At 39.8% G+C, this 25,795-nt stretch overlaps 1 protein-coding gene across 1 annotated transcript in view; it reads left to right on the top strand.

Annotated features, from left to right (window-relative positions):
- LOC146322063 (collagen alpha-6(VI) chain-like) overlaps positions 1–25,511 on the top strand; it is a 45,896-nt gene extending 20,385 nt beyond the window's left edge. Inside the window, exons 15-37 of the mRNA XM_084725878.1 lie at positions 558–584; positions 770–814; positions 2,357–2,410; positions 3,168–3,230; positions 4,360–4,425; positions 5,078–5,131; positions 5,579–5,614; positions 5,703–5,765; positions 7,884–7,946; positions 9,195–9,257; positions 10,319–10,381; positions 10,488–10,538; positions 12,274–12,309; positions 12,435–12,497; positions 12,586–12,648; positions 13,234–13,266; positions 15,343–15,400; positions 16,458–16,945; positions 18,980–19,070; positions 20,644–21,297; positions 21,427–21,496; positions 22,500–22,978; positions 24,767–25,511. Of these exons, the coding sequence (XP_084582004.1) occupies positions 558–584; positions 770–814; positions 2,357–2,410; positions 3,168–3,230; positions 4,360–4,425; positions 5,078–5,131; positions 5,579–5,614; positions 5,703–5,765; positions 7,884–7,946; positions 9,195–9,257; positions 10,319–10,381; positions 10,488–10,538; positions 12,274–12,309; positions 12,435–12,497; positions 12,586–12,648; positions 13,234–13,266; positions 15,343–15,400; positions 16,458–16,945; positions 18,980–19,070; positions 20,644–21,297; positions 21,427–21,496; positions 22,500–22,978; positions 24,767–24,942 (2,859 nt within the window). The 3' untranslated portion in view covers positions 24,943–25,511. The remainder of the gene's footprint in view (positions 1–557; positions 585–769; positions 815–2,356; positions 2,411–3,167; positions 3,231–4,359; positions 4,426–5,077; positions 5,132–5,578; positions 5,615–5,702; positions 5,766–7,883; positions 7,947–9,194; positions 9,258–10,318; positions 10,382–10,487; positions 10,539–12,273; positions 12,310–12,434; positions 12,498–12,585; positions 12,649–13,233; positions 13,267–15,342; positions 15,401–16,457; positions 16,946–18,979; positions 19,071–20,643; positions 21,298–21,426; positions 21,497–22,499; positions 22,979–24,766) is intronic.
- Positions 25,512–25,795: the final 284 nt, after the last annotated feature.

The raw sequence follows: 25,795 nt of genomic DNA, 5'->3' as shown, positions 1-25,795 counted from the left end.
GCCTTAAGAAAACCACTTATCAGTGAGGATAATCAGAAAATATGTGTCCAATTTGCTAGGGAGCATAAAGATTGGACTCTGGAGCAATGGAAAAAGGTCATGTGGTCTGATGAGTCCAGATTTACCCTGTTCCAGAGTGATGGGGGCATCAGGGTAAGAAGAGAGGCAGATGAAGTGATTCTCCCATCATGCCTATTGCCTATTGTACAAGCCTGTGGGGGCAGTGTTATGATCTGGGGTTGCTTCAGTTGCTCAGGTCGAGGTTCAGCAACGTTATGAGCCCAAAATGAGGTCAGCTCACTACCTGAATATACTGAATGAACAGGTTTTTACATCAATGGATCTTTTTCTTCAATGATGACAATGTTGGGATTCATTCGGCGCAAATTGTGAAAGATGTATATATACTCACACATACATGCATATATATAGTCTGGTGAGACCAGGGTGAAAATTGTTTTATAATGATTGAATAATGGTTATATCCAAAACAGCTGGTTGTCAGCAGCTTGTCAGATTTTGTTGATATATTCAAATGTTGTTGTTTGTGTCTGCAGGGACATCGAGGAACCTCAGGTGATAGGGTGAGTTCCTCAGGACTGCTGAAATGATGTAAAGTCAAGAGTCAGTTCAGTGAGGAAATGATGTAAATTGCTGCATTTGCTAAAGGATGTTTGGACAAACACAAATACACAAAATATTTTAGTTTGGGTAGGCTGTTATTAACATAGATGGACATCTAACAGTTGTTTATCTTCCAATTCTGCAGGGAGATCTTGGAGAAGATGGACTGATAGGAGTCGAAGGAGAGCGGGTATGAACAACTAAACATCTTATCAGCAGTTTTAGTTTCTTGAATTCAGATATTTGAACACTCTCAGTAGCTCCAAAATAGAGCATTTGTTTCATTCAGTCACCACCCGAAGGACCGGATTTGTTCTTTAGTGGCATGAACGAGCCATTTTAGAGAACTAGTCACATTAAACAGTTGTCCCATCAATACCAGTGAAATTTTGATGTTGTACCAGTTATAAACAGTCTTACTGCACATGGTTAGGATTGTATCATCTTTTTACTCATGGATCGGATATTTTTTTTCATGTCAAGTTAATAATAATAATAATAATAAAAAAAGCTTTTGTGTAGCCACTTCTCTCTGTCTGTAGTTACCACTTTAATAATCTTAAATTGTTTATAATAATAATAATAATAATAATAATAATAATAATATTACTAGTACTACTAATAATAATGATGATGATAGTACAGTCTACTAGTACAATGTCCTACTAATACTATATTATTGTATATGTAATACACAAAAGATTATTACTTTATACACTGTGAAGTACAATAATTCTACACTATGTAGTCTCACTCAGTGACCCGCCCACAGCAATGCCTGATTGGTTAGGTGTCAAAAGTAATAGCCAATCACAGCTGAAGGCTGTGTGACAAACAGACTGCAGCTGCTCCTGTGAGTGACAGCTGTGTGTCAGAGGGAAATCAGCATAAGTTACAATAAACATCACAATCTTATGATCGACGTGACAAACATGTCCATTATGTCCACATATCCAAATTAATATTCTGTGCATATCATCATTATCATGGCTGGCCAATTTACTGAGAGGTTTGAGAGGTTTTTGACTTGATTATAACATAATAAAAGGTTTAAGGACAGGGACAAACCAGCGTGTTTGGCAAATATATCACTGTTATGTAAGTTTGACTGTAGAGTCAACTTCCCCAAATTCAATAAGAGCAGGACAGAATGCCTAACATTAGCCTAAAATCTGATTTAAAACGTGTCTCAATTCAGATGTTTCTGTTGTACAATGTCATGTTGTCCGCTTTGCACACTGTTAGAGGTGCAAGCGATCGTAGTTGTCCCGTGTCCTGAACAGCACATTTTGCTGTAAATATCAATACGCTTATGCAGTCAAAACATGTAGTGTAAGCACATAAGTGTGCAAATTGAGACACAGCAAGAGACATCACCTGTAAACCCACATAACAATACATCTTTATAAATAAATAAATGTAATTTGCTAAAATGCTATTCCTTAACTTTATTATTAATATCAGGCTACCACTGAATTAAGCTAGATAGCTAGGCATGCTAACAATAGCAACAAGTTTAGTGTATTTTATTTATTAAAGGACTAAATTCGCTAAATTCATCAAATAAAAGGAAGAAAAGATCTAAAACATAGATACAAAAATACTGCCATAGATAAATACTTACTTATGTAATAAAAGTAGATGCAAGTATGGAATAATGTAGATATTGCACTCAGTCTCAAGCTAATAATGATAATAAGGTAGTGAGCTGTTTTGGGTTTTGTGTTTGCAGGGACTGACGGGACCAGATGGAGCTCGAGGAGAGAAAGGACACCCAGGAGAACAGGTAAAAAAATAAAACTAAAATCCTCCAGGTTCATTTTCATTTCTCTGCATAGAGGTACTTGTGTACTTTTGTCTTTAGCTTTTCTCCATAGACTTGATATTTAATTAACCTGAAAAATGTTTTAATTCAGTTTGATAAATAGCATAGAATAGAATGAATAACACCTAATTCATGATTAAATAAGTGTATATAAAGTAATTTCCATGATGGAAATTTTACGTTGGCATTATCATTACCTGTATTAAATATTCTGATTGATAGGAATACTTTATATACTTGTTTCTATTGTCACTGTTATTGCAGGTGCTATTGTGTTGTCATGTCATATACTTTAACTGTTTGTGCTATAATTCAGTGGAATATCCCTTTATCCATCCAGACTGATCACCTCATCACAGTGAAGCTCGGAGGCGTTGACCTCTGACCTTCAGCTGATTAAATTCAAAGAGGCTTTATTGGCATGACCATGACGATGTACAGTATTGTCGAAGCACATTCAAGATACAACATATTTAAATTAAACACAGGCAGTAAGCAAGGATATCAGCAACATAACATTAACAATAAATCTTGTGTGTGTGTGTCTGTGTGTGTCTGTGTGTGTCTGTGTGTGCGTGTGTGTGTGCGTGTGTGTGTGTGTGTGTGTGTGTGTGTGTGTGTGTAGGGGGTGGGGGTTGTCACTCACTGTTCCTCGGTGTGGCAGTTAAAGACATATTCTGCTGCTAGATTAACTGACAGGTTGCACTGTCGTCCTCAGGGTATCCCGGGTACCGGTGGGGAGCCGGGGGAGAAAGGAGAGCGAGGACTGAGAGGAGATCCGGTGAGTCCCAAGAAAGAGGTGTCTTTCATTTTTTTATTTCTTTTTATTTCTCACCACAGCAAGAGAAGTTTATGTCCCGCCATACTAGGTCCCTGTCTATCTGTGACCCTTACCCAGAGTCCTGCACCAGGTCGATACGGATGACACACAAAAACATTGTGTAATGGGTAAAAAAAAATATTTATATAAATTCATGTGTGTGAGCGCAGGTAAAAATGAACTAACTGCAGGCGGGAAGCAGGTGATAGCAATACAATGGAGAAAATCAGAAATGAAAATGATTGTTCAGTATTTTTAACATATATATCCACTAATACAGTGATATTAACCCTCATCAGCAGGAAGGATTTTATTGTGAAAGCCTACAACCTCACATCCTGCCAAACAATGGAACGTTGCTGTCTGGTCTGACAGCTGCTGGATAAAATGGATGATGTAAAGACAAAAATAGCCAGTGGAGGACGCCAAATTGTGGACAATACTTTGTCGAAGGCCATGTAGGATGTTTGGGAGAATTTTGTTGCACTGAAAGACTGAGAATAACGTTGTCAGTGCCTTTTTGGCTTGTAGAAAGTTTCAAAAAGTATCAGCTTTTAATAGCCACAAGCTAGGCTTATCACTATGGAAACACATGGACAGCTGCAGGAGCAGAGGTGCTGCATCACCTGAGAACACAAGTGAGTGACTGTATCTGTGTTCAATCATGGGTGTGGGTCGCATCACGGGGCTAATATTAATGGTTCTGGGCAGGTGCAGAGAGATAAATCCTGGTAACGGGTTGGTTCTGGTTCTCGGCTTTGTGGGTGGGGTCAGGTTTGCCAAACTGGCAAAAAAAAACATGGCAGTGCTCTCCATATCAGTCATACACAGGCACGTTTGTTTCTCGGCTCATTTTGAGTCTCTTTAGACTTCCCAACATCTCTGCAGTCACATCACATTGTCATCGTGTTTATAAAAGATCATTATAATAATTGAAATCTGACATAAACTCTGTCTTCTGTTGGAAAGTGTTACAGCTGATCACAACTGGAACACAGCTGGAATCTTCTCTTTGGAAAATAAAACACCAGGTACACATATCTTTTCAAACAGACAGAGCTGAGATTTTGTCTTTGTGTGTGTTTGACAGGGTGAGTCAGGTGCTGACAACAAAGTCCGAGGACCCAAAGGAGACCCCGGTGACCAAGGCATCCCGGTAAGAAACATTACAGACTGCATGTTTAATTTAATGATAGAAAATCTGTTTCAAGCAGGGGCGTTTCCACACTTTTTTGACAGGGGTGACCCAAGTGGGGCACTGACTTGTGCAGGGGTGGCATGCAGCGTGCTCATCCATTAACACACATTAATGTACTATTTCTCATATCTAGTTGCACGACTAACTTTACAGTATCCTACAGTTTGTAATTCTTGTGTTCAAAATGTGTATTTTAAACTTAAATAGTCCTTGTATTCACAGTACAACAGAGTGACATCATGGAAATATAAAAAGTCAAGTTTCTATAATTTATTATTTATTCTTTAAATTATCCTGCACCCTTCGTCATGAAATACTTTTGTTTTTGTGATTTATTATGTATTATTTAGTAGGATCATTTTTAAAGTGTGGTATTAGACCTGTAGGATTATCAGTGGTGGAAGAAGCAAAAGTACTGTGTTTCTGCATTGAAGTTTTTATTCAATGCAGAAACGCAGAAATCTGCAGAAATCTGCAGAAATCTGCAGAAATCTGCACCAAGTTTGGGAGTTTTACAGTGCAAAAACTCTTCATTTAAACAAAACTTTTTATTTGTCATGAGTCCTAAATCATGTGTTGTGTATTCATCACAGTGTACTTAAATCAACAGGGTAAACCTGGACCGAATGGTCGGCCAGGTGGGGATGGAGCTAAGGGAAACCCGGTGAGTTTTCTGACCTCCGTTTTGAGCCCTCTATTGTGCATCACTGTTATACTTTGAATGTATTTCAGAGCCTGTACTTTTAGTAAAATTGGTCAGAAATTGGGAGAAATACAGGAGAACTGGGATCCCAGAGAGGGCAATGAAAAATGGGAGTCTATTGGGAAAATCAGGAGGGTTGGCAAGTTTGAACATAAAGTGATGCAGAAATGTCAGTAAAAATGGTCTGGATCGTTCATTTATGCATTCATGAACTCTTCCCAAAATTTATTGATGAGACTTATTGTGAATTGGGTCACAATGGTTTGTTTGTTTTTAAAACAGTGCGTCCCCAGCAAAATCAAAGTTAGAGAAACACAGCTTTGGCCTGTATGTGAATAAAGCAGACTGTTAATATTGCTCTGTGAATAACACATTATGATTTACATATCTTTATATTCTCTTGTGCAGGGTCAAGATGGAAGAAGAGGCCCTCCTGGTGAGAAGGTAAGAGAGGAACTTAAACAAAGGTTTATATATCTGTTACACACTGAAATACTCTTTTCAAACTCTGTGTGTGTGTGTCTTTTTGCAGGGTGCACCTGGAGGAGCTGGAGCTCGAGGACTCCCCGGCAGCCCTGGTGCTCCTGGTCCACAGGTAAGTGATCAGACAAAAACTGCCAGCATGAAGCCAGATCAACACGTAAAAGTCCAACATTCGGTATGAAGTTCTCTCCCCTCATGATCTCTCTTACCCCTTTTGCATCAACACTGAACCTGTTCCATTTCACCTAATTTGAAACTGTTAGGAGCATTTTGACCAAAAATAGATTTGTTCAGAACCTGAAATTGGTTCTGGGAACTGGTTCCCAGCTAGATCCAAAAATAACAACTTTTCCTTAACTTGAAGTGTAAACCAGAGGTTGTTGTAACAAATCCTTGATTACAGTGGTTCTGTTTAAAACTGGTAGGACTTGACCTGTGTGAAAACAGCTGGAAGCAGATGTGTTACTGCCAAGCAAAGTACCATAAATAATAGAATTAATAAAAAAATAGAAAACAGAATTACTGTTAACCTCAAAACCTGTTTAGTTACAGTGCAGTCAACATATTAGCACTTAAAACATAAACTACTCAGTGAGGATGCAGTGAAAATACTCATGGTTCATTTACAGCTGCTGCACACGATCTGTTCTTAAACAGCAACACAGGATGTAATGTAGAAGGATGTGGAGTCAGTCAGAGCAGAGGCTGTCAGTAGTGGTGCTCAGGAAGTGGCACATTTGGAAGTTATAACTCTCCTGGCTGATGGCCGGACTTCCATGGAAGTTCAGTGGAGCTGTTTACAGAAAGTAAAACCATGTGTCGCTGTGGGGATTTTGAAGAAGAAGAAAAGGAAAACTGAACAGTTGGAAGATCTCACTCAGAGTGCAGATCTACACCAGGCAGCAGATAGTGAAGCACCTACTGCAATGTATAGTACAGTTTAGTGCAAAAAAGCCATAAAAATCATTCTTAAGTTTTGAAATTTATTAATCTGCAGATTTTCCTTTTTATGAGGGGATCGCACTGCTGATGTCAGTCTTCCCATTGTTCGATGTTTTCTTCTGTCTCCATGTTTCTTATTCAAGACCCCCTCAGACACACGTGGTTTTGCTGCCTGTAAACAGCTAGTCTTCATTTCTGTGGAAAACAGTTCATTAACCAGGCCAGGTATCTGCCAAATAGGTTTCCTTCCAGAGCACCACATCTGACTCCCTCTGATCAATAACATATAATGTTCCTTGTTAATGTGTTTGTGAGAAAGAATTTTACTGGGAATCAAATCACAGTTCAGTCTGTATTTGGACATTTACATCATTTTTGTTTTGTTGGCACTCATTCATTGAATCCTAAACAATAAAAATAAATGTTGTCCACTTCTCCTGTTACATAATTTCTTTCTTCTGAATATCTTGGAAACATTTGAAAGATTCTATCTTTGAATGCATTTCTGCACAGCAGCCTTATGAGACATGGAAAATAGTCACCATCAGCCTTTTTTCTGCAAGAGTTACTTTGATGACGTGATGACATTACATGGAGAAACATAAAATATCCATACTACCAGACTATGGTAGAAAAAGATTTAGTATGTCCCAGTAGTATGTCTCATGCCAAGAAGACCAGGATGTCCTGCTGCATATGGTCACATTTTGCAGTATGGAAGCCAGCAAGCTTTTCTAGCTGTTCTGACCCACAATCCTCTGTGATTGTTGAATGAGTAAGAGTTCAAGATGCAATAATCTGAGCAACTAGTATGTCCCAGTTGTATGTATACTGCATGCAAGAGTATGTGCTTTGTAAGGACAGCTGCAGTACATACTAAACGCAGGGTAAGAGTCCACAGCAAACATTATTTATTTAGCACTCCACGCAAAAACCAGCTGAAGCTGATGAGAATGTCATTAGTTTTGCAGGTATTTTGTCATAAAAAAAGAAAAGTCAGAAGATTGTTTATGTTCGTATAATTCATCCTGAGGAGAACATGGATATATGTGGTGAAGTTCATGACAGTCCATTCAATACTTATCAAGATATTTCACTCTGAACCACAACTGTGAACCTCATGGTGGTCCTGGGAAGAGTCAGGGGTTCATGAGAGTCAGTAGCATTCAAAGAAACATGAAGGACTGACCAACATTGCTGTTCTTAGAGCTGTGCTACTTGTGTGGCTAATTAACCTGTCAGGTGACAGAGTTGTCTTGTCCTGAACCAGTCCATTTTGTCACTGCAGGGACGCAGAGGGGGAGTCGGTGATCGTGGACCAGATGGATTGTCTGGCTTTCCTGGACGTCAGGTCAGTTAATTAATGATTTAGGGCTGCAATGTCTATAAATGTCTCATTTTGTCTAAAATCCAAATATATTCAGATTAATATCATGAGCAAAGAAAATCTGGATATATCCAAATTTAAGAGGATGAAAGCAGCATTTTCTGCCATTTTTGCATGATGAATTACTTTATTAGTTTATTTTCTTTTTTCACTGGTTGCACCAGTGAGTTGCCAGATTTACTTGCCCAACATGGCATTTTACTTGCCCTGGGCAAGTGGGCAAGCCTTATTGTTGAGCTCGGGTCAAGTATAGATACCTGAAAACTACAGGGACAAAGTATTTGTACTTAACTACTTCCCACCTCTGCTGCAGGGATGCATGTTTGTCAGATGATGATGATGATGATGATGATGATGATGATGATGATGATGATGATGATGCCCAGGCATCAGATATATTGACATACAGACCTGAGATTGTGACATTATGATTGTATTGAAGTACATTGTGTTGCCCTGTGTAAGAAATGTACTCTATAAATACAGTTTGAGTTGAGGTGAGACCAAACTTGTCAACCTTGAGAACTGAAAATCTTGAAACCAAAGGGGGCGGTCTGGGATTTCAGTATCATAGACTTTGTAAAATAATCTGGACCCAGTCCAGAACAAACATCTTTAGAGTCTGTGTGATCAGAGAACATGATTAGAAAATGCTCTATTAGCAGTAACAACATATTGCAACTCACCACAGTTTATTAGGTGGTCTGCTGGGAAGAAAACGTGTTTTATGAACAAGAATGTGATTGTAACAATAGTTCATTTTAGGCCAAGATTTTCTGCTTAAAAATTCAGCCTTTTTTTCTTTTTTTAAGACCTCAGACTCTGATTGTAATTACAGCACTTGAGTTAAGGCGTAGTCCACTGCCCTGACTTCACAGAGCCAACATCAGAGCGAGTTTTACTCATGAAAATACAGAAGTTCAATTATCAACTTCTAAACCTAATTTTATTTTATCTTGTTCTTATAAGTTGAAGTTTCACCAAATAACATTAAATTCAAATGCACATAAATGTTTTACATGATCAGAATGTGTTTGTATTCAGTTTAAGGGCCTCAGTATACTTTAAAGTAGTTTGTATATTGTTTAAAAGTGTTTCTAGCTGTTCTGAATGTGTTGTGATACTGAGGTTCAGGATCAGTGTTTGATGTGAGCAGAATGAATGCAGTAACTGTTTACTGGTTTCAGGTCTTCATGTTCTGTTTTCCTGCAGGGTACAGCAGGACCAGCTGGAAGCAAAGGATCACCTGGACACCGTGGTGCTAATGGACAGAAGGTGTGTGACATCATTTCCTGTGCCACCCTCTGTGATTCAACAAATCAAAGAAGAATATAAAATGATTCTGGCTATGAAAGCTCATGACTATCTCAGGGTTTAATCTGGGCGATTAAAGTTGAGTTTCCACTAAGCAGTTCAGTTCAGTAGAATGTTGATTTTCACAATTCTATTGGCAAACATTGTGGATGCAACAATAGAGCCACTCCATTCTGTCTGTTTGTTCAGTAATAAAAAGTGGAGTTAGAACAGTTCAGACCACTGATTGGTCCAAGACAGTCGGAGCGACAAGAGCTCTGATGGACTCTCCTGTGATTGTTCAGCAGTCTTTTGTCTCTCTGGCTGCAGCCTCTTCTCAAATAAACCTTGTCTCCTTGTTATAATAAACTACCACATACCAACAAGGAACAACACAAAGCGTGAGTGAGAAAGAGTGAGTAGAGTGCTAGAAGAGTGACGGTGAATCAGAGCAGAGGAAAAGGTGAGCGGTGAGCTGTCACTCTGGCAGTAAAAGTACAGTGCAGGTTTCAGTGTGTCGGTTAATAAACACTGAAGTTTCCCAATACCAAGAAAAGTGTCTTCTCTTGTTTTAAAACTGCTATAAAAGCCTTGGTAACAACCCCACCCACATTAAGAGTAACTGTCTCCAGTGGAAACTAAACAGGGTTTTGGTGCAGGTGACATGGGAAATTTTCAGGAAGTTTTTTGTGAAAATTACAGGTTGTTCAGTCTGGACCAGTGTGTCTGTCCCCAGATACATCTCGCTCGTGTGGTTTACAAATGAAAATAAAGGTTGTTTAAAGAACATGTAGACTATGATTTAAGAAGATAAAATTTACAGAAATTATTAAGGTAAGATAAACTTTATTGATCCCACAATGGATAACTTCACTGTGACAGATCTGCTAGATGAATGAGTAGAATGGGATGTTTTTTAAATTTATTCTACAGAATTTGGTTGGTTGATGATTAAAAAATGTCTCAGATTTGGTGATTTGGACTTCAGTATGTCTACAATCCTGGCTGCAGCCATGAGTGTAAATTGTTTGTTGTTGTTTAAGGGCCAACCAGGAGATCCGGGTGTTAAGGGTGCTCCAGGAACACAGGGACCCAGAGGAGTGCCAGTAAGGACCTGAACATGTTGTTAATAATAGTTAATAGTGTTTAATGTAAACTGTTTATCTGTAGTTCAGTCAGTGACTCAGACTGTCTGTCTGTGCTCTGTTTCAGGGTCAGGATGGAAGAGACGGTTATGGACCTATAGGACCTACAGGTGGCAAGGTAGAGCTGACCATAAAGACTAGAAATGACTCGTAAAGTTTTCATCCAAGTATAGCACAAATCTTCCATAAAAATGTTCCTAAAATAAGAAAAAAAGAAAACAATCATTTGTTTCCATCCATTGCTGCAGTGTGAATGTGAGCTCACTGTTTAATGGAGATGAACAATAGATGGCACTAATTCTCCAGCTGCTGCAGAAGAAGTAAAACACATTAAGATTTCCCATTTTGTTAAGAAAGTATTGTGATGATGCATGAGTAGAGTTGAAAGTGACATTAGGTTATGAACAGTGGTGCAGAGTAACTAAGCACTACTAATAATAATATAATAATCTTTATTATTAAAGTCAGATAACAGGTAAAACAGATAAAATCAAAATAGTACAGTACATTTACTATAGTACCATACTTCATTACAGATTTTAGGTACTTGTCCTTTATTTGAGTCTATTGTTATCGTTGAGCTTTTTACTCCACTACATTTGTCTGACAGCTTTTACTTTACAAATCAAGATTTTTATATACAAAACATTTGATGAGTTTAGAAAATATTATGTTATTATGTTATTTTATAAATTATACTACCCAGCAGTTTATACACGTACAGCTGAAATGATTGATCGATGAATTAATTTCAATCAGGAGAGACTAAGAGTAAAAGGAAGTAGTGTATTGACACGTGCATGAGATATGAAACATGAAAAGTCTTTGGCGGTTAGATCGCATTGTGGTGAAACAATAAGCACATATATAAATGGGGGTGATGAAGCTGTAGTGAAGAGAACCCCCCGACACTGGTGGTGGTGGTGCTGAGGTGCAAAGCAGAGACTGATGAGGTGAAGTGGCTCCGGACTCCTGCTGCCTGGACCTGAACACTGGAGGAGAGGGGGGTGGAGGAGGGTCATGCGACTGACTGAATGACAACTGATGGAGCAAAGACAGAGGCGATTTAAAGTTTGGCAGCAGCAAATTGACTGGCTACCGTGACCGTGGCAAAATCTGATTGGATAGTAAAGAGGAAGGTGAACGCCCACAATCAGCTGGTTAGAGGGAATAGGAAGAGAGAGACGGAGTAAAGGAAAGTTGTGAATGAAGGCAGTGTTTAAACAAAGTCTTCCTGATTGAACTGAGCTTCATTAGTTGATTGACAGAAAATAAATAAAAGAAAAGCAAATATTTTCCAAATGGTTTTAGTCATTTTTTTCATGGTTCCAACTTCACAGATGTAAAGATTGACTGATTTCCCTTTGAATGTTTGTAATAATTGTCATGTATTTGTAATAATGGTTTGGACTGTTTACTGGACAAAAACAAACCTTGTGCAGGCGTCACTTTGGGCTCTGGAAATTTGTGACAGCAACCAATTGTCAATTAATAGAGAAAATAATAAGCAGATTAATCCATAATTTAAATTATCATTAGTTGCAGTCTGATAAGATGCAGTGCTTTTACATTGTGATCTTAGTACTTTTACCTAAGTAGAGGATGTGAATAGTTCCTCCATCACTGGTTATCAATTAGCCAAGACGTAACCTGACATGGAAAATACACATGTTAAACAATATCTGGTTAAAGGTCTATAAATAGGAAAAATGTACTGACACAACAAAAACCTTTGTGTAAATTATTGACAGAACTAAAACAGGTGGATGGAAACACACTTACCATCTGATATTTTAGAAAATCCTCTTGATAACTGATGAGTCAGATTATTCCTTCTTACCGTCTCTGTGCAGGGAGATCCTGGTTTTCCTGGTTACCCTGGTGAACCGGTGAGTCCATATATTTTCTAAGAATTGAGTTTTCAAGATTTATACTTCTTTCCTTGTAATTTTGAGTCCAAACTGTCCAGGCATGAGAGATGAGTTTCTGTTTTTGTATGTTTTGTTGTGTTCAGGGACAAGCCGGCTCAAAGGGAGGCAAAGGAGATCCAGGAAAAATAGGAAACGATGGTCGAGTGGTGAGTGACAGTTTGTGTTTTTCTTTTTCACGTTTATTCATTGTGTTTTTGCGCCACAAGACTTTAATCTCTGGTCTTATCAACCCAGGGGAACCCAGGCAATCCAGGAGACCCCGGCCGGCCTGGAGACCCAGGATTTGACGGACACAGGGTAAGTGGGCATTGAACATTTAAAGGGATAGTTTGGATTATTTGATGAGGTACATATTGATAGTCAATGTATTGTTTGCAAAAGCAAACAAAATGTATGTGCAAAATGTATTTTAGACACTTAACAAAGTTCACCCAAAAAAAAGCAATATTAGTTCAGTGTTGAGAACATTTTCACCACTTTACTTTGCCATAAGACAAAAACATCTGTTTTGTAAGCCAAATATCACTCTTTCCAAACCAACCAAACTCCATGGACGAAATCAGCAATTTTGAATGAGGCAGCAGTAGACCAGCAACTCCTGTGTTCTGCGAGATGAAATTACTGATCTCACCCATGGAGTTTGGTTGGTTTGGAGAGAGTGATATTTGGCTTACAAAACAGTGGCTTCCCATCAAAAAGGGCTGACAGCAAGACAAAGCAGGGGAAATATTCTAAATATAGCATGCACTTAACCTGATATTGAATTTTTTTTACATGTCTAAAATATCAGTTACGTTTATGGCTGCCAGAAGATTCCTGACCTGAAATACCTCTGCAAGTAAGAGTCAAGTTTACTGATTTTCCTTCTTTCCTTTCATCCAGGGTCCCAGAGGTCCTCCTGGCAAAGGCATGAGTGTAAGTCAGTGGTGTACATGTAAATGCAGCTGAGTACATTTACTCAAATACTGTACTTCAGTACATGTTTGAAATACATTTACTTGAGTATTATCATTTTATGCAACTGTATACTTCTTGACTAGCGTCCGGTTACACAGATATTTCAGGCTGACTGTGGAACACGCTGATCGTTGATGATTCGAAACCAACTTTTCCACTGCACTTCGCTGCATTTTTATTTTTCTGTTTTTTACCTGGCTTCCCTTGGAGCTCCCACTGCCACAGCCTGAACGCACCATCCCCATTCAAAATGAAAGATGCATTTTCTTTGCTATTCTGTCTGAATGTGGCCTTGTACTTGTGAGACATCACCTTAGCCCCCACTCAGAGTAGGTCCATCTAAGGTGTAGCTCAGTACAGCTTATTGCGAAAAAGTAGTAATGGAAATGCAAATCAGTGCGGCATGATTTGACTCCGCATGGCCAAAAGTCCCAATAGAGAAAGCCCATTAGAACAAGCTAACCAACAGTATATAAAGTAGTCAAAATGGGCTCAACTTTAAACATTAATACAAAAAAATAAGATGTAATAGAAAAACTCTGAACATTTTACTGTAGAAACAGGTTCATGTCCTGGCACAACCTCACTTACTAACAAAGTACATGGAGAAGAGGAAAAGGACTGAAAGTATTACAATTACAATTTTATTTGTAAACCAACACATTTCAGCATTGGCCTTCATCAACGTCATCATAAAACACAAGAAATCAACATTTATCCTGTATTCCAAAGTGCATACTTTTTCTTTTTACTTTTAGTACATACTGCAGCTGCCCTTTAGAAGTACGTATTGTAGCATGCAGTATCCATACAGTTGGGACATATCACTTCCTTATAAGACCCAATAACCCTCTTGCTCATACACCTATCATGATTGTGGATCAGAATAGCCAGAAAAGCATGCAGGCTTGCATACTGCAACATGGGACCTGATGCAGTAGGCTATTCTAGTACTATGTAATGTGACATGCTAAATCTTTTTCTGGCATACTAAAAAATACAACACAAACACTTCCTGACATATGGGGCATTACGTGGTATTATTGGAGTGTTATTTATGCTAGTCTCATGCACATGCACTCAGATACACACAGGCAGATCACTTACACAGTTCTCTGTAGTTACAAGTGTTTGCTTAATCTGACGTGACATGTTTTTACAAGCCCTTTGTATGAAAAAAGTAAGAGCAATTTAAGATAAGAATATGAAAAGAGAGGGAAGGCAGTGTCCAATTAAAGACATGAGTGATACCATATTTGGTCCATAAACTGTAGAAGTGCAGCCAAAGGGTGGCAGCAGGTTTTAACTAAAATACATTTTACTGAAACATGAGTATATTTACTTTAAGTACATTTTGCTGATAACATTTACATACTTTTACTTCAGGAAGGATTTTAATGACTTTTTCATGTAATGGAGTATTTTCACAGTGTAGTATTAGTGCTTGTACTGAAGTAATCTGAGTAATTCCACCACTGCTGTAAGTCCACCTTAGATCTGCATGCTAAAGGGACAGTTCACCCTAAAATAAAAAAATGCATATTTTTCCTCTGCTCTGTAGTGCTCTTCATCAATCTAGATTGTTTTGGTTTGAGTTGCAGAGTTCTGGATATATTGTCCGTGGAGATGTCTGCCCCCTCTCCAATATAATGGACCTAGAAATACATTTGAACAATTCAAAACTAATTTGTCTTCCCAAAAATAATCACCAGTTTACAGTCATGAGCAGTTTAATGTTTCTAGTGGAAAGAAAATAGTTTGGGTAGATTCTACTGCAGAAAGACAGTAGTACATGAAAACTGCTCACAACAAGGTCTGTGGATTATCTTGAGTAACTGGGTCAAGATTTTTGGAAAGATTCCAAATGATTTATTTATTTATTTAAGCTGAGTGCCATCTAGTCCCATTGGAGAGAAGGCAGACATCTCTATGGCTCCAAAACTCTGCATCTCGCCCTTTAAACTCATGTCACCTTCCAACATTAAGGGAAATATTCAATATGTATTATACACAACATCTTTTCTTTTATCTCAGGAGTGCCAGCTGATCGGCTACATCAGAGAAAACTGCGGTAAGTGTTGTGTTTGGATACGTTATGTATGTGAACCAGTTGTTTTTCAGACTCAAAACACGAATTGCTGAACCTCATTTTAATGCACAAGAGTGTCTTTGTGTTTTTGTTTATGCTTCTTGTTTTTTTTTCCATTTTTTTTTTTTAAATCTTTCTGAAATGTCTGAAATTACTGAGTGCAAAATGTTCTCACCTGTGTTGTTGCTGTGATAACTCAATGTGAATTCTAACTATTATTATTATTCCTCTCCACACAGCATGTTGCAAGGGTATGTGGCTTTTTTTCCATTTTGTCTCCCAGAAAAACATGGTAAGTACATTACAAAACCTCAGCTGCAAGAGTTACTCTTGAGATGTGTGATCATCAAACAGATATTGATGGTAACCAGTTTAACTTTCTTTGCTCTCATTTTTCATGTCTAACTGTTGATTTTGGATGGAAGGTTGGCAATTACATAATGCTCTTCTCTCATTTTTAAAAGACATGTAACTGTTACATAAACACCATGAACATAAACATGAGGCTCTCACTCACATTGCTCCCTCCTCCATTCACATATTCACTGGTTGAACTAAAAATGTCAGGAAAAGAAAGATTCTTGCACTTTTTGTCTGTAATGAACAGCAAAATACAACCGTACACATTCAAGTTTTTTTCATTTATTAAACTAAGATAAGCTAAATTGTCTTGTTAACTTGTTGACTAAAATAGATCAGGAATATTGACACATATCAAAGGAAAACTGCAATTTGCACGGAAAGTTTGGCTGCTTATTTGCTGCTGGTGCTTTGAACCAAGCAGATAATACGGAGCCAATGTAGACAAATGCTTCAGTGTGGCATGAACGCTGTCGTCACGAGTGTGATTCTGACGTGATATTTGTGGTCTAGAGGGGCAAAATGAAAACAATTCAGATAAGTAAAACATGACTAAAACTAAATCAAAATTTGCTGTCAAAATTAACATTGATGTGAACATATCTTTCCAGTGTTGAGGTTTTGGGGCTGTATTTGTGTCGTAGCATTACTTCAGTCTCCACTTTTCTCAAAATGAGCTCCTCTCTCTATCGGTTTTCAGAAAGGTGTCCGGCCTACCCCACCGAGCTGGTGTTTGGTTTGGACGTGTCCAGGGACGTGAACCTAGCACTCTTTGAGAGGCAGCGCTCCGCCCTCCTCAACCTGCTGGAGGACATCGCAGTCGTTGAGAACGACTGTCCGGTTGGCGCTCGCGTGGCCATAGTGGCATACAGCTCAGAGACCCAGTACCTGATCCACTTCCAGGACTACCGCCGCAAGAATCTGCTGATCGAATCTGTGAAAAACATCACATGGGTGAGGTCGTCCACCCCACGCCAGCTGGGGGGCGCCATGCGCTTTGTGGGTAACAACGTCTTCAAACGTATTCATGGAGGAATTATGATGAGGAAGGTGGCCATCTTTTTTTCCAATGGGACGTCACCAGACACTTCTGACATTGTTACTGCCATGATGGAGTACAGGGCTCAGAACATCGTCCCAGTGGTCATCTCTCTGCGTAATGCTCCGGCTATTAGTCGAGCATTGGAGGTAGGTTTGGCTCATCAACGCAGCACAGAAGGAGAACTACTTTTGTTCCTTACAGGCTTCAGTTCCTCAAAGTGGCGACCCACATTGATCAGTCACTGCAAACTGACCTGTGATCTATAATCCGTAATTTAAGACAGTGCCTTCAGAATGAGTCCTAAAACTCTGAAATGATTTAGCATGTCAGCACTTCTGGCATCTTAATAATGGTGGTTCTCACCAGTGGCTTAATAAAACCACAGAGGTTGTCACAGACATTAAGCTTCATCACACAGAACAGTAGTGACTTAGTGGTGGTAACACTGAGTAACATGACGGTGGTGTAGTTCATTTAGCTGACATTAGCTTTTTCCTCTTGGAGATGGCATTTATGCTTCAAAAATCGTAAATATGGTGTTCATTTGTGAAGACTATCTTGTCAGTTGTGATAAAAGTCTGCAGTTTGTCTAGATTTTCTGCACTAATCCAGAATCAACAGGAAAAATCCCATTAGCTTTTGTTGGCCAACAAAATTACATCATCCTTGTTGCCCTTCAGGAAACTCACTTTATCAGATTAAAAGGTCATAGCGTAATACACTCCTGCTGTGACTTGGCAGAGAGGTGTGGAAAACCATGTTTCTGGCTGAACTTGTCCTACTCAAATCATCTTTATCAACTTGCTTGACATACATACATGATGAGACAGGTGGTGCCATGTATCGCAGCACCGATATTGTTACTTTTTGGTTTTTCTGTCTACATTTGAACAGGTCTCTGCGGTCCTTTTGCTAAACATCAAAGAAGGCACTGTGAACGCTGTCAGTCTGAGTTAGAGAAGGCAAAAATATCTGACTTGCAGGTTTCTCATAGAGATGTTATGATGCACCCCAGATAAAGCGATATGTTAAAAATGACCACCGTCTGCTGAGCAACTGGTAACTGCTGATGTATTTTCAGAGGTGTGTGTGTCTCCCCCCTGGAGGTTCAGCTGGGAGATGGTCGCAAGTTATGTCCAATAAATAAATTCACAACAGTTTGAAAAAGGAAATATTCTTATGCTTGGGAAAAAAAAGACCCAACCAAACACATTCTCAATCCAAGTTTCTCTCTTTTAGTCAACTGAAGGGTCTTAGTTAGTCTTCCCACTGTTCCACCAACTCTAGTTTGTTCAAAATAAATCTTTAATTTAGGGCGCCCCTATAGCTCAGTTGGTAGGGTGTGTGCACCATGCATTGAGGCTGTCAGTCCTCTGCAGCGGCTGCTGGTTTAATTCCCGCCTGCGGCCTATTTGCTGTGTGTCATCCCCCCTCTCTACCCCCTTTCCCGTCATATCTTCAGCTGTCCTGTCTCAATAAAGGCAAAAACAGCCTAAAAAATAATCTTTAAAAAATATATATATTTAATTCATAGCGACAGACAGCGTTGCTTTTTTAACGTTACTGTTGCTCCACTAGTCATTTATTATAGTTAGTTATTTTTATACACTAATCACTAATAGCTGACATGACATGGGATAAAACAAGCATTTATTGCCCTCAATGCTTAAAAGTCTCATGTTCAATCAAATTATTTTCTCTGAAGGTTATTATTCACAGCTGACATGACTTTTATTTCAGATCCCTGCATGTTTCGTTTCAAATTCCTGCATGCGCTCTCAGTCTTTCAGCTTTCCATATGCTGCATTCATACCAATATTTTGATAACATTTTCCTCAGCAAATGTCTCAAATTTAGAGGAGTTTTCTGGCAGCTTGTTTGGCCCAACTCTCTTTGCACTTTGTCTCCCTTTTGATTACATTTACATTTACTGTGTTGTGTCAGAAAGTTGTCTTCAGCGTTAAGAAACTGCAGCTGTGCTTGAAAAATGATAGCGTGGCGCCAGTTATCTAGTGTGCTCACAAAAATACTGTATTTTTAAGGCTGGAGATGAATGAGATGTCAGTTTTAGTTTTTTCTGAGTTTTTCTGTGGTTCCATGTTATCTTATCAACACTACTCTCAGCCACTGAAGAAATGCTTTTGCAAGAATAAATCATTAAAACCGGTGTTCTGTCTTAGGTTGACGACACAAGACACGCTATCTTCACAGTTCTGGGGAGGGATCTGGCTGGTGACCTGAGGAAGGTCAAGCACTGTGCAATCTGTTATGGTAAGCACTGAGCCTCTGGGCTGGATTAATATTTTGATAAAAATTGGTGCTGTCAGTCGATTCAAATATTTAATCACGGTTAATTGCTTGACTGTCTGTAGTTAATCACAGTGAATCGCAAATTAATCACGTTTTTTTTATTTGTTCAAAATGTATTTTAAAGGGATATTTTTCAAGTGTTCAAATGTAATTCAAATGTAACTTTATTATATAAAGTACATTAACCAAAAACAATGACAAATATTGTCCAGAAACCCTTAAAGGCACTGCATATGGCATTAAAAAAATATGCTCCAGAGATGGCACAGATGAGCATATTGACCTGCTCAATTTAACATTTAGGCCAAAAAGTAGGGATCTTCCTGGCGACTTATTTATAACCCTGTCAATTAAACACAAAATTTCATTTAGATTAGTCGACAAGTCTAACACTAAGAAAACACTGAGAAAGCAGTTAAAATTGTGCACAACTTCGTTATTGATAATGTTAAACACTGTCCAAAATATACGTCTATTAAGAGACATTTGAAGCTGTACTATCATGTGACTTGTTGGACTCGCATGATTTCAGGTGGGTATCCAACTGCCTGGGGAGTGATCTTAAGACTGCATTTCAGGTATCAGATTGGAGGGAGGTGCTTGTGCACTGGAGAGGGCAGCTGGGACCTTTAACCTGAGCTGCTCAACCTCAGTTGTAGTAAACTGAAAACAACTGGTGAATAGGCATATGGCACAACACAGGAGAGCCAGTTCCTCAGGTCAGGACTCAGCAGCCCATCTACATCTGAAAGCTACAGCACACTCCTTTGAAGATGACAATGTCCGTATTTTGGCCGGGGAAGACAGATGGTGAGAGATGAGTGAAAAAGGCCATTTTTGTTAACCTGGAATGGCCATCTCTCAACAGAGGAGGAGGTCCAAGACAATTTATCTGCCACTTACAATGCAGTCTTAAGATCACTCCCCAGGCAGTTGGATACCCACCTGAAATCATGTGACTCCAACAAGTCACATGATAGTAGGGACCATTACGACTCCCATTCACACCTCCCCCACAATGGAAGTGCGGGCACATGAGTCACATGCTGCCCTAGGTGTTAATGACCCCATTAGGTTTAATACTTGAACTCCCAAACCAGTCAGGCAGAACTGAAGAAGCTTCTTGGATGAGAGGTGAAACATCTTCAAGAACTCAATCAAGTCCAGTTGCCTACTACAAACCTTGATATGAATACCATGACCTGGATGACGGAGAATATTCACAGACAGAGTCTCCTGTGTTGCTGTTTTTACTTTCAGGTATCTGCTTTATTTTGCTGTTTCATATTCACTGTCAGCTGTGTAGGAGTCAGGTTAAGTTACTGCTGATGAAACCTTGAATGAAATATTTCCTGATTGTGCTGCTTCATAATAAAAGCATTTTAATAACAAATCTCAGGGAACTTTTATTGTGAAGAGTTTATTGACTTCTCACCATCTAGAATCCATACTATCATTCAAATATTGTAAAAGATGTCATTTTCTAACCAAACTAGTTGGCTGCTTCTAAATGACAACTCTGTTGTTTCTTCAGACCCCTGTAAGCCTGCAGAGGAGTGCAACTTCATCCAGGACCTCCCGAAGCCTCAGGAGGTGGACATGGATCTGGCCATGGTGGTGGACAGCTCCAGGGAGATGCAGGCTGATGAGTACTCTGGTGCCCAGCAGCTGTTGGGCTCTGTGGTGGAACAGCTCGTCGTGAGCCCGCAGCCCAGCAGGGCCGGCAACCAGGCCCGGGTAGCTTTAGTCCAGCAGAGCGGCGGCCGGGTTATCAAGCCAGAGTTTGACCTGCAGACCTACCAGAACCACGACCTGATGAGGAGGCACCTGATCCAGACCATGAAGCAGCAGGGCGGCTCCTCTGCACTGGGACAGACGCTGGAGTTCACCCTGAGGGAGGTGCTCCTGAAGGCCAGCCAGCCACGGAAGAAGAGGATGCTGCTGACTGTGGTGGGCACCGAGACAGCTTACAGGGACCGAGCCAAACTGCACTACATCTCCCAGAGGGCCAAGTGTGAGGGGGTGACGCTGTTTGTGGTGACGGTTGGCACGCGCTACAACCGGACGCAGGTGGAGGAGTTGGCCAGTCTGCCTGTACAGCAGCACCTGATCCACGTCAGCAGACTGAAGGTCAACGAGCAGGGATACGCCAAACGCTTCATCAGAGTCTTCTTCTCCACCCTCAACAGTAAGAACAGACTCAACATCAAATTAGATTAAGATCAAATCTCATCCGGTTCAAATTCATGGACAACTTTAAATCAGTTTCTTCCTCTTGTTTCTAACCGTGAACAAATCTGTCCTGTCTTTATTTCAGGGAACATAAACACATATCCTCCTCCTTCAGTAACATCGACCTGCGGCCTGCGGGGAGAACTCGGCGAGGGGTAACTCACCATTTTCTAAAGATACACACAGCTTTATATGGAACAAGTTAAACATGTTTACAAAGCATCTCTCATCATCTACTTCATCTATCAACATGATGCCGGTCAATCTCGTGCAGTGATGTCACTGTTTTGGTCGATGCTCCCTCATGTCCAAGGAGTGCGAGCACGGACCGCGAGAGCGAACCAGAATGCTGACTGCACATCACTTAACAGAAACGTTTCTGGAATTTTATCTTATGCCCCTTTACTGTTAACTTACTGACTTGTACCATCTTTATCTTTTTAAGACATCAGTCTTCTCATAAAAATACCCTACAAGTCTCTATAAGTTGATTTTCTTTTTGTTTGTTTTTTTATATTTTCTAAATTTCAAAATTAACAGAAGGCAATGGCAAAGGAAGGAAATCAATCTAAAAACATATGGACAGAGAATGACAGACAAGACACATTAAAAAAAACAACTCTGTGATATGATTATTTTTTATTATTAATTTATTTATTCTTTCTGAAGCCTTTTTTTTTTTTTTGGTGAATCCACACTGGTGGAGCATAGAGGCGCCACAGGTATAAAGTCAAGGTTGAACTGATTAGCTTGATAGATGATTAGATTGCTGCCTCTTCCTACAAATCCAGCAGTTACACAGCAACATGATCATCTCATTGGAGTCGTGGTTGTGTCAGCTGATGATGAATGGAAGTCCAGTGTTGACTCTCCTTTAGCTCTTCTTTGGTCTCTGACAGCTCCTGAGGGAAATATATGACTCTGTAGCTGCTGTAGACTCTAGATGTGTCTGTTTGCTGGAAAGACTGAGGCTGAACCAGACAGGAAATATGTCACAAAACCAAAAATTTGAGCTAAAAGAGACTGAAAGGCTCTGTAGAGCTGCAGAGGTGGTGATAATTCAGTGTTTCCATATCTACAAGCAAAATTCTTTGATATATTCTGTGTTATTCAGGCAAAAGTGACCATGAATCTGACTTTTGGCTGCTCTGTGTCCAGTCAGGGGTCGGCAGACCTGGATTATTTTGCGGAGGAGCCGATGGAGACAGTGGAGCCGCTGGAACTGGTGAAGCCGGTGAAGTTGCTGGAGACGGTGGAGCTGCTGGAACAGGTGGAGTCGGTGAAGCCAGTGGAGCCGCTGGAACTGGTGGAGCCGGTGAAGCCGGTGGAGACAGTGAAGCCGCTGGAACTGGTGAAGCCGGTGAAGCCGGTGGAGACAGTGAAGCCGCTGGAACTGGTGAAGCCGGTGAAGCCGGTGGAGACAGTGAAGCCGCTGGAACTGGTGAAGCCGGTGAAGCCGGTGGAGACAGTGAAGCCCCTGGAACTGGTGAAGCCAGTGAAGCCGGTGGAGCCAGTGGAGCTGGTTGAGATGTTTCTGGAGCAGACGGGAGGAAAGACTGAGGCTAGTCATCTGTATGACAGCGACCCTTTGACCACAGGAGACGACCAGAGTTCAGTCTCGGGAGCTAAGTTTTATGGTAGCCTACACACACCACTTTATACACACAAACAAAAAGCAAACTGTCCTGATCAAGTAAATATAAACTCAGTCTATTGCGACCTCTCATGGTTATCCTGATGTTAAATTTGCCTCAAAGGATAACTAGTGAAATTCTGTATTTTTTGCTCTTGTCAATAAATCCCATGGAGATTCAGACAAACACTGAATGTATCCACTGCATGTGTATCAATGCCTGAAATACTGCACATACATGTGCTGCTAAAGGTCACGTAGCAGCTGATACCAACACCAACGAATGTGACGTGTCTGACAGATGTCATGGGACCAAAACGTAGCTATTCAGTAAATTTGTCAGGACTGTCCACTGTGTTTGAGGACCCCCAAATGGTCTAATTTGCAATATAACATTTATTTGCAATCATGAGGCAAATAGTTTGTGTCAAGGAGAAGGGTTCTTAAATAGAGACTGGTTGTTAGTCTGTAACTAGTCACATTCCCCATGGACACAAAATAACACAAAAATACCAACTGGTTATTAAACACACTAGAATATCCAAAACAGATAGCAAAAGAGAACACTCTGTATAAAAACAATTGTAAATGTATCCCCAAAATACTTGCAATACTTACAAATTCTCAAACAAACTTATAAATTACAAAAAAGTTTATAAATATTACATTCTCAAATGTTGCAGATTAATTAATGAGAAACTAAACTTTGATATCATATATGCATTTTGACTTAAGTTTTCAGCGACTTTAAGAACAACACCCTTGGGTGCACAGATGGGTGTAAGTACATGACAGACAATGGGAGCAAGAGTGCACTCTAACGCTGTGATGGTATAAATTTTTTCTTACCTCAGGGACAGAGCAACATTTTCCGTGCGATGTTCAGTTTACCACCACCGCTGGAATAATTGAGCTTTATTGGACTTTATCAGTGCTTTATTGAAGCATATTGTCATAAGGCTGACATTGCTCCTTTAAGGAATAGGGCAGTGCATAGGTGCGTGTGGCATGCAAGTGAAGGACAGCGAGCGTCAGACTGCCAGTGCTGCTCATAACGGAGCAGTAAGTTGACAGAGTGGCAGTAAATGTACAGTTCATGTTACAGTGTGTCAGCTGATAAACACTGCAGCCAAATAAGACAGACAAAGAAAGGCCACGTCCCAGCTGCTGGAAAAGTGCCCAGGAGTAAGCTGAGCAGAAAAAGGTAACATCAAGCTAATGCTACCGTTAGCGTTGTACCTTTACAACTTTGGCTCTTGTGCACTTATATCCCTTTCAGGCTTCATAATCAGCCTTGAACAGTTGCATCTTCTTGAAAACTTGGTATATAAGGATAATTCCAAAGCCAAATTTCTTCTGTAGTTATTAATACATATTTTCTGTCTTAAACAGCTGTTCTTGTTCTTAGCATGTTGTTACTCACCCACTGGCTATCCCAAGATGGCTTTGGTCGAGTCTATCAACCAGTCAGAGGCTGTGGTCCTGACTTGTGTGTGACAGCATTGATCCTTAGATGAATTAAATAGATGAATGCTGTGATCTCATTGTGAGATTGACCCTTCAAAATAAAATTTGCAGTTGTGACAGTAATGAGCTCAACCCAGCGGTGGGCCCTGGACAACGCCAAAGTCAAAAATGTTCAGATAGTGATGTTGTAAGATTTTAGATAGATAGAACAGCAACAACATCCAATTTTGTCTTCATCACCATAAATGAGTTAAAGCTTTGAACTAAACAGAGGAGGGACATCCTTCGTTTAATGTATGAATCCCTCTCTCTCGTCTCCATTCAGATGCGTGTTTCCTCAGTGTGGACGTCGGTGAGTGCCAGAACTACACCATGATGTGGTATTTTGACACCTATCGGCGAATGTGTGCTCCATTCTGGTTTGGTGGCTGTGGCGGCAACGAAAATCGCTTCGAGACGGAGCAGGATTGTGAGGCACTCTGTCTGAGGAAGAGCCGATGAGGAGGATGATGATGAGCCGTCAAAGGACATCCACAGATTCGTTGAAGAAAACCGACTCTGCACTAAATGTGAACCAGGAAAATTCTTTGAAAGCAAATGCATCTTCAAGGAAAAATCACAAAGTCTTGAGAAGCTTTTACTCACAGCTGAAACAACATCTGGAAAGTTTAAACTGTTCCAAAACTCAGCGGCTGAGTTTTTATCATGATGAGTTGCTTTTTTTTTCCTTGAACCTGCATGTTTTGTTTTTCCCAAAAAAGGTAACCTTGCTTTAGTAAATTACCCTTGGAGATAGTTTTAATATTTAATCTTTACTGATCTTTTGCACTTGAGAACATTCTCCTGGACATCCATACCACCTTTTACTGTCTGATGAACAACAAGGACTCGAGTGTCTTTCAGGATATTTTTGATTTTGATGAGATCAGGTGCTATTTTTTTTTTTTTTTTTTTATTTGAAGCACTACTTATACTTAATCTGGATTTGGTACCATTTCTGTAGCAACAAACTATCATTTTTCTTTTCGTACTGAATTCTGATTAAAATTTCTATTTCAGATAACACCAAAGTCAATTGTTGTCTTTCAATATCAATACACAGATTCAGTCCATCCTGACCTGACTATTCCTAAACACTGGGCACAAAGCAACCTTTGAATGACGTTCTGTCAAGGCTGAAAACCTTAAAGGTTGTCCAAGCAGCGTCGCTGACTGTGGACCCCTACTGGTTTTGTTCAGATTATTCTTTCTTCTTATTCCAATGATTTTCTCCGCTAAAAGTGTCTGTGCAGCAAAAGAAAGAAAAAAAAACATTAAGACAAGTAACAGGAGGCCCAAAAATTACTCTGTTTGG

Source organism: Lutjanus erythropterus, chromosome 9 (assembly GCF_056507025.1).
Source record: "Lutjanus erythropterus isolate fLutEry1 chromosome 9, fLutEry1.hap2, whole genome shotgun sequence".
Taxonomy (NCBI): Eukaryota; Metazoa; Chordata; class Actinopteri; order Lutjaniformes; family Lutjanidae; genus Lutjanus; species Lutjanus erythropterus.
Note: the sequence above shows the minus strand (reverse complement) of the source record. Positions and strands in the feature narration are given on the sequence as shown.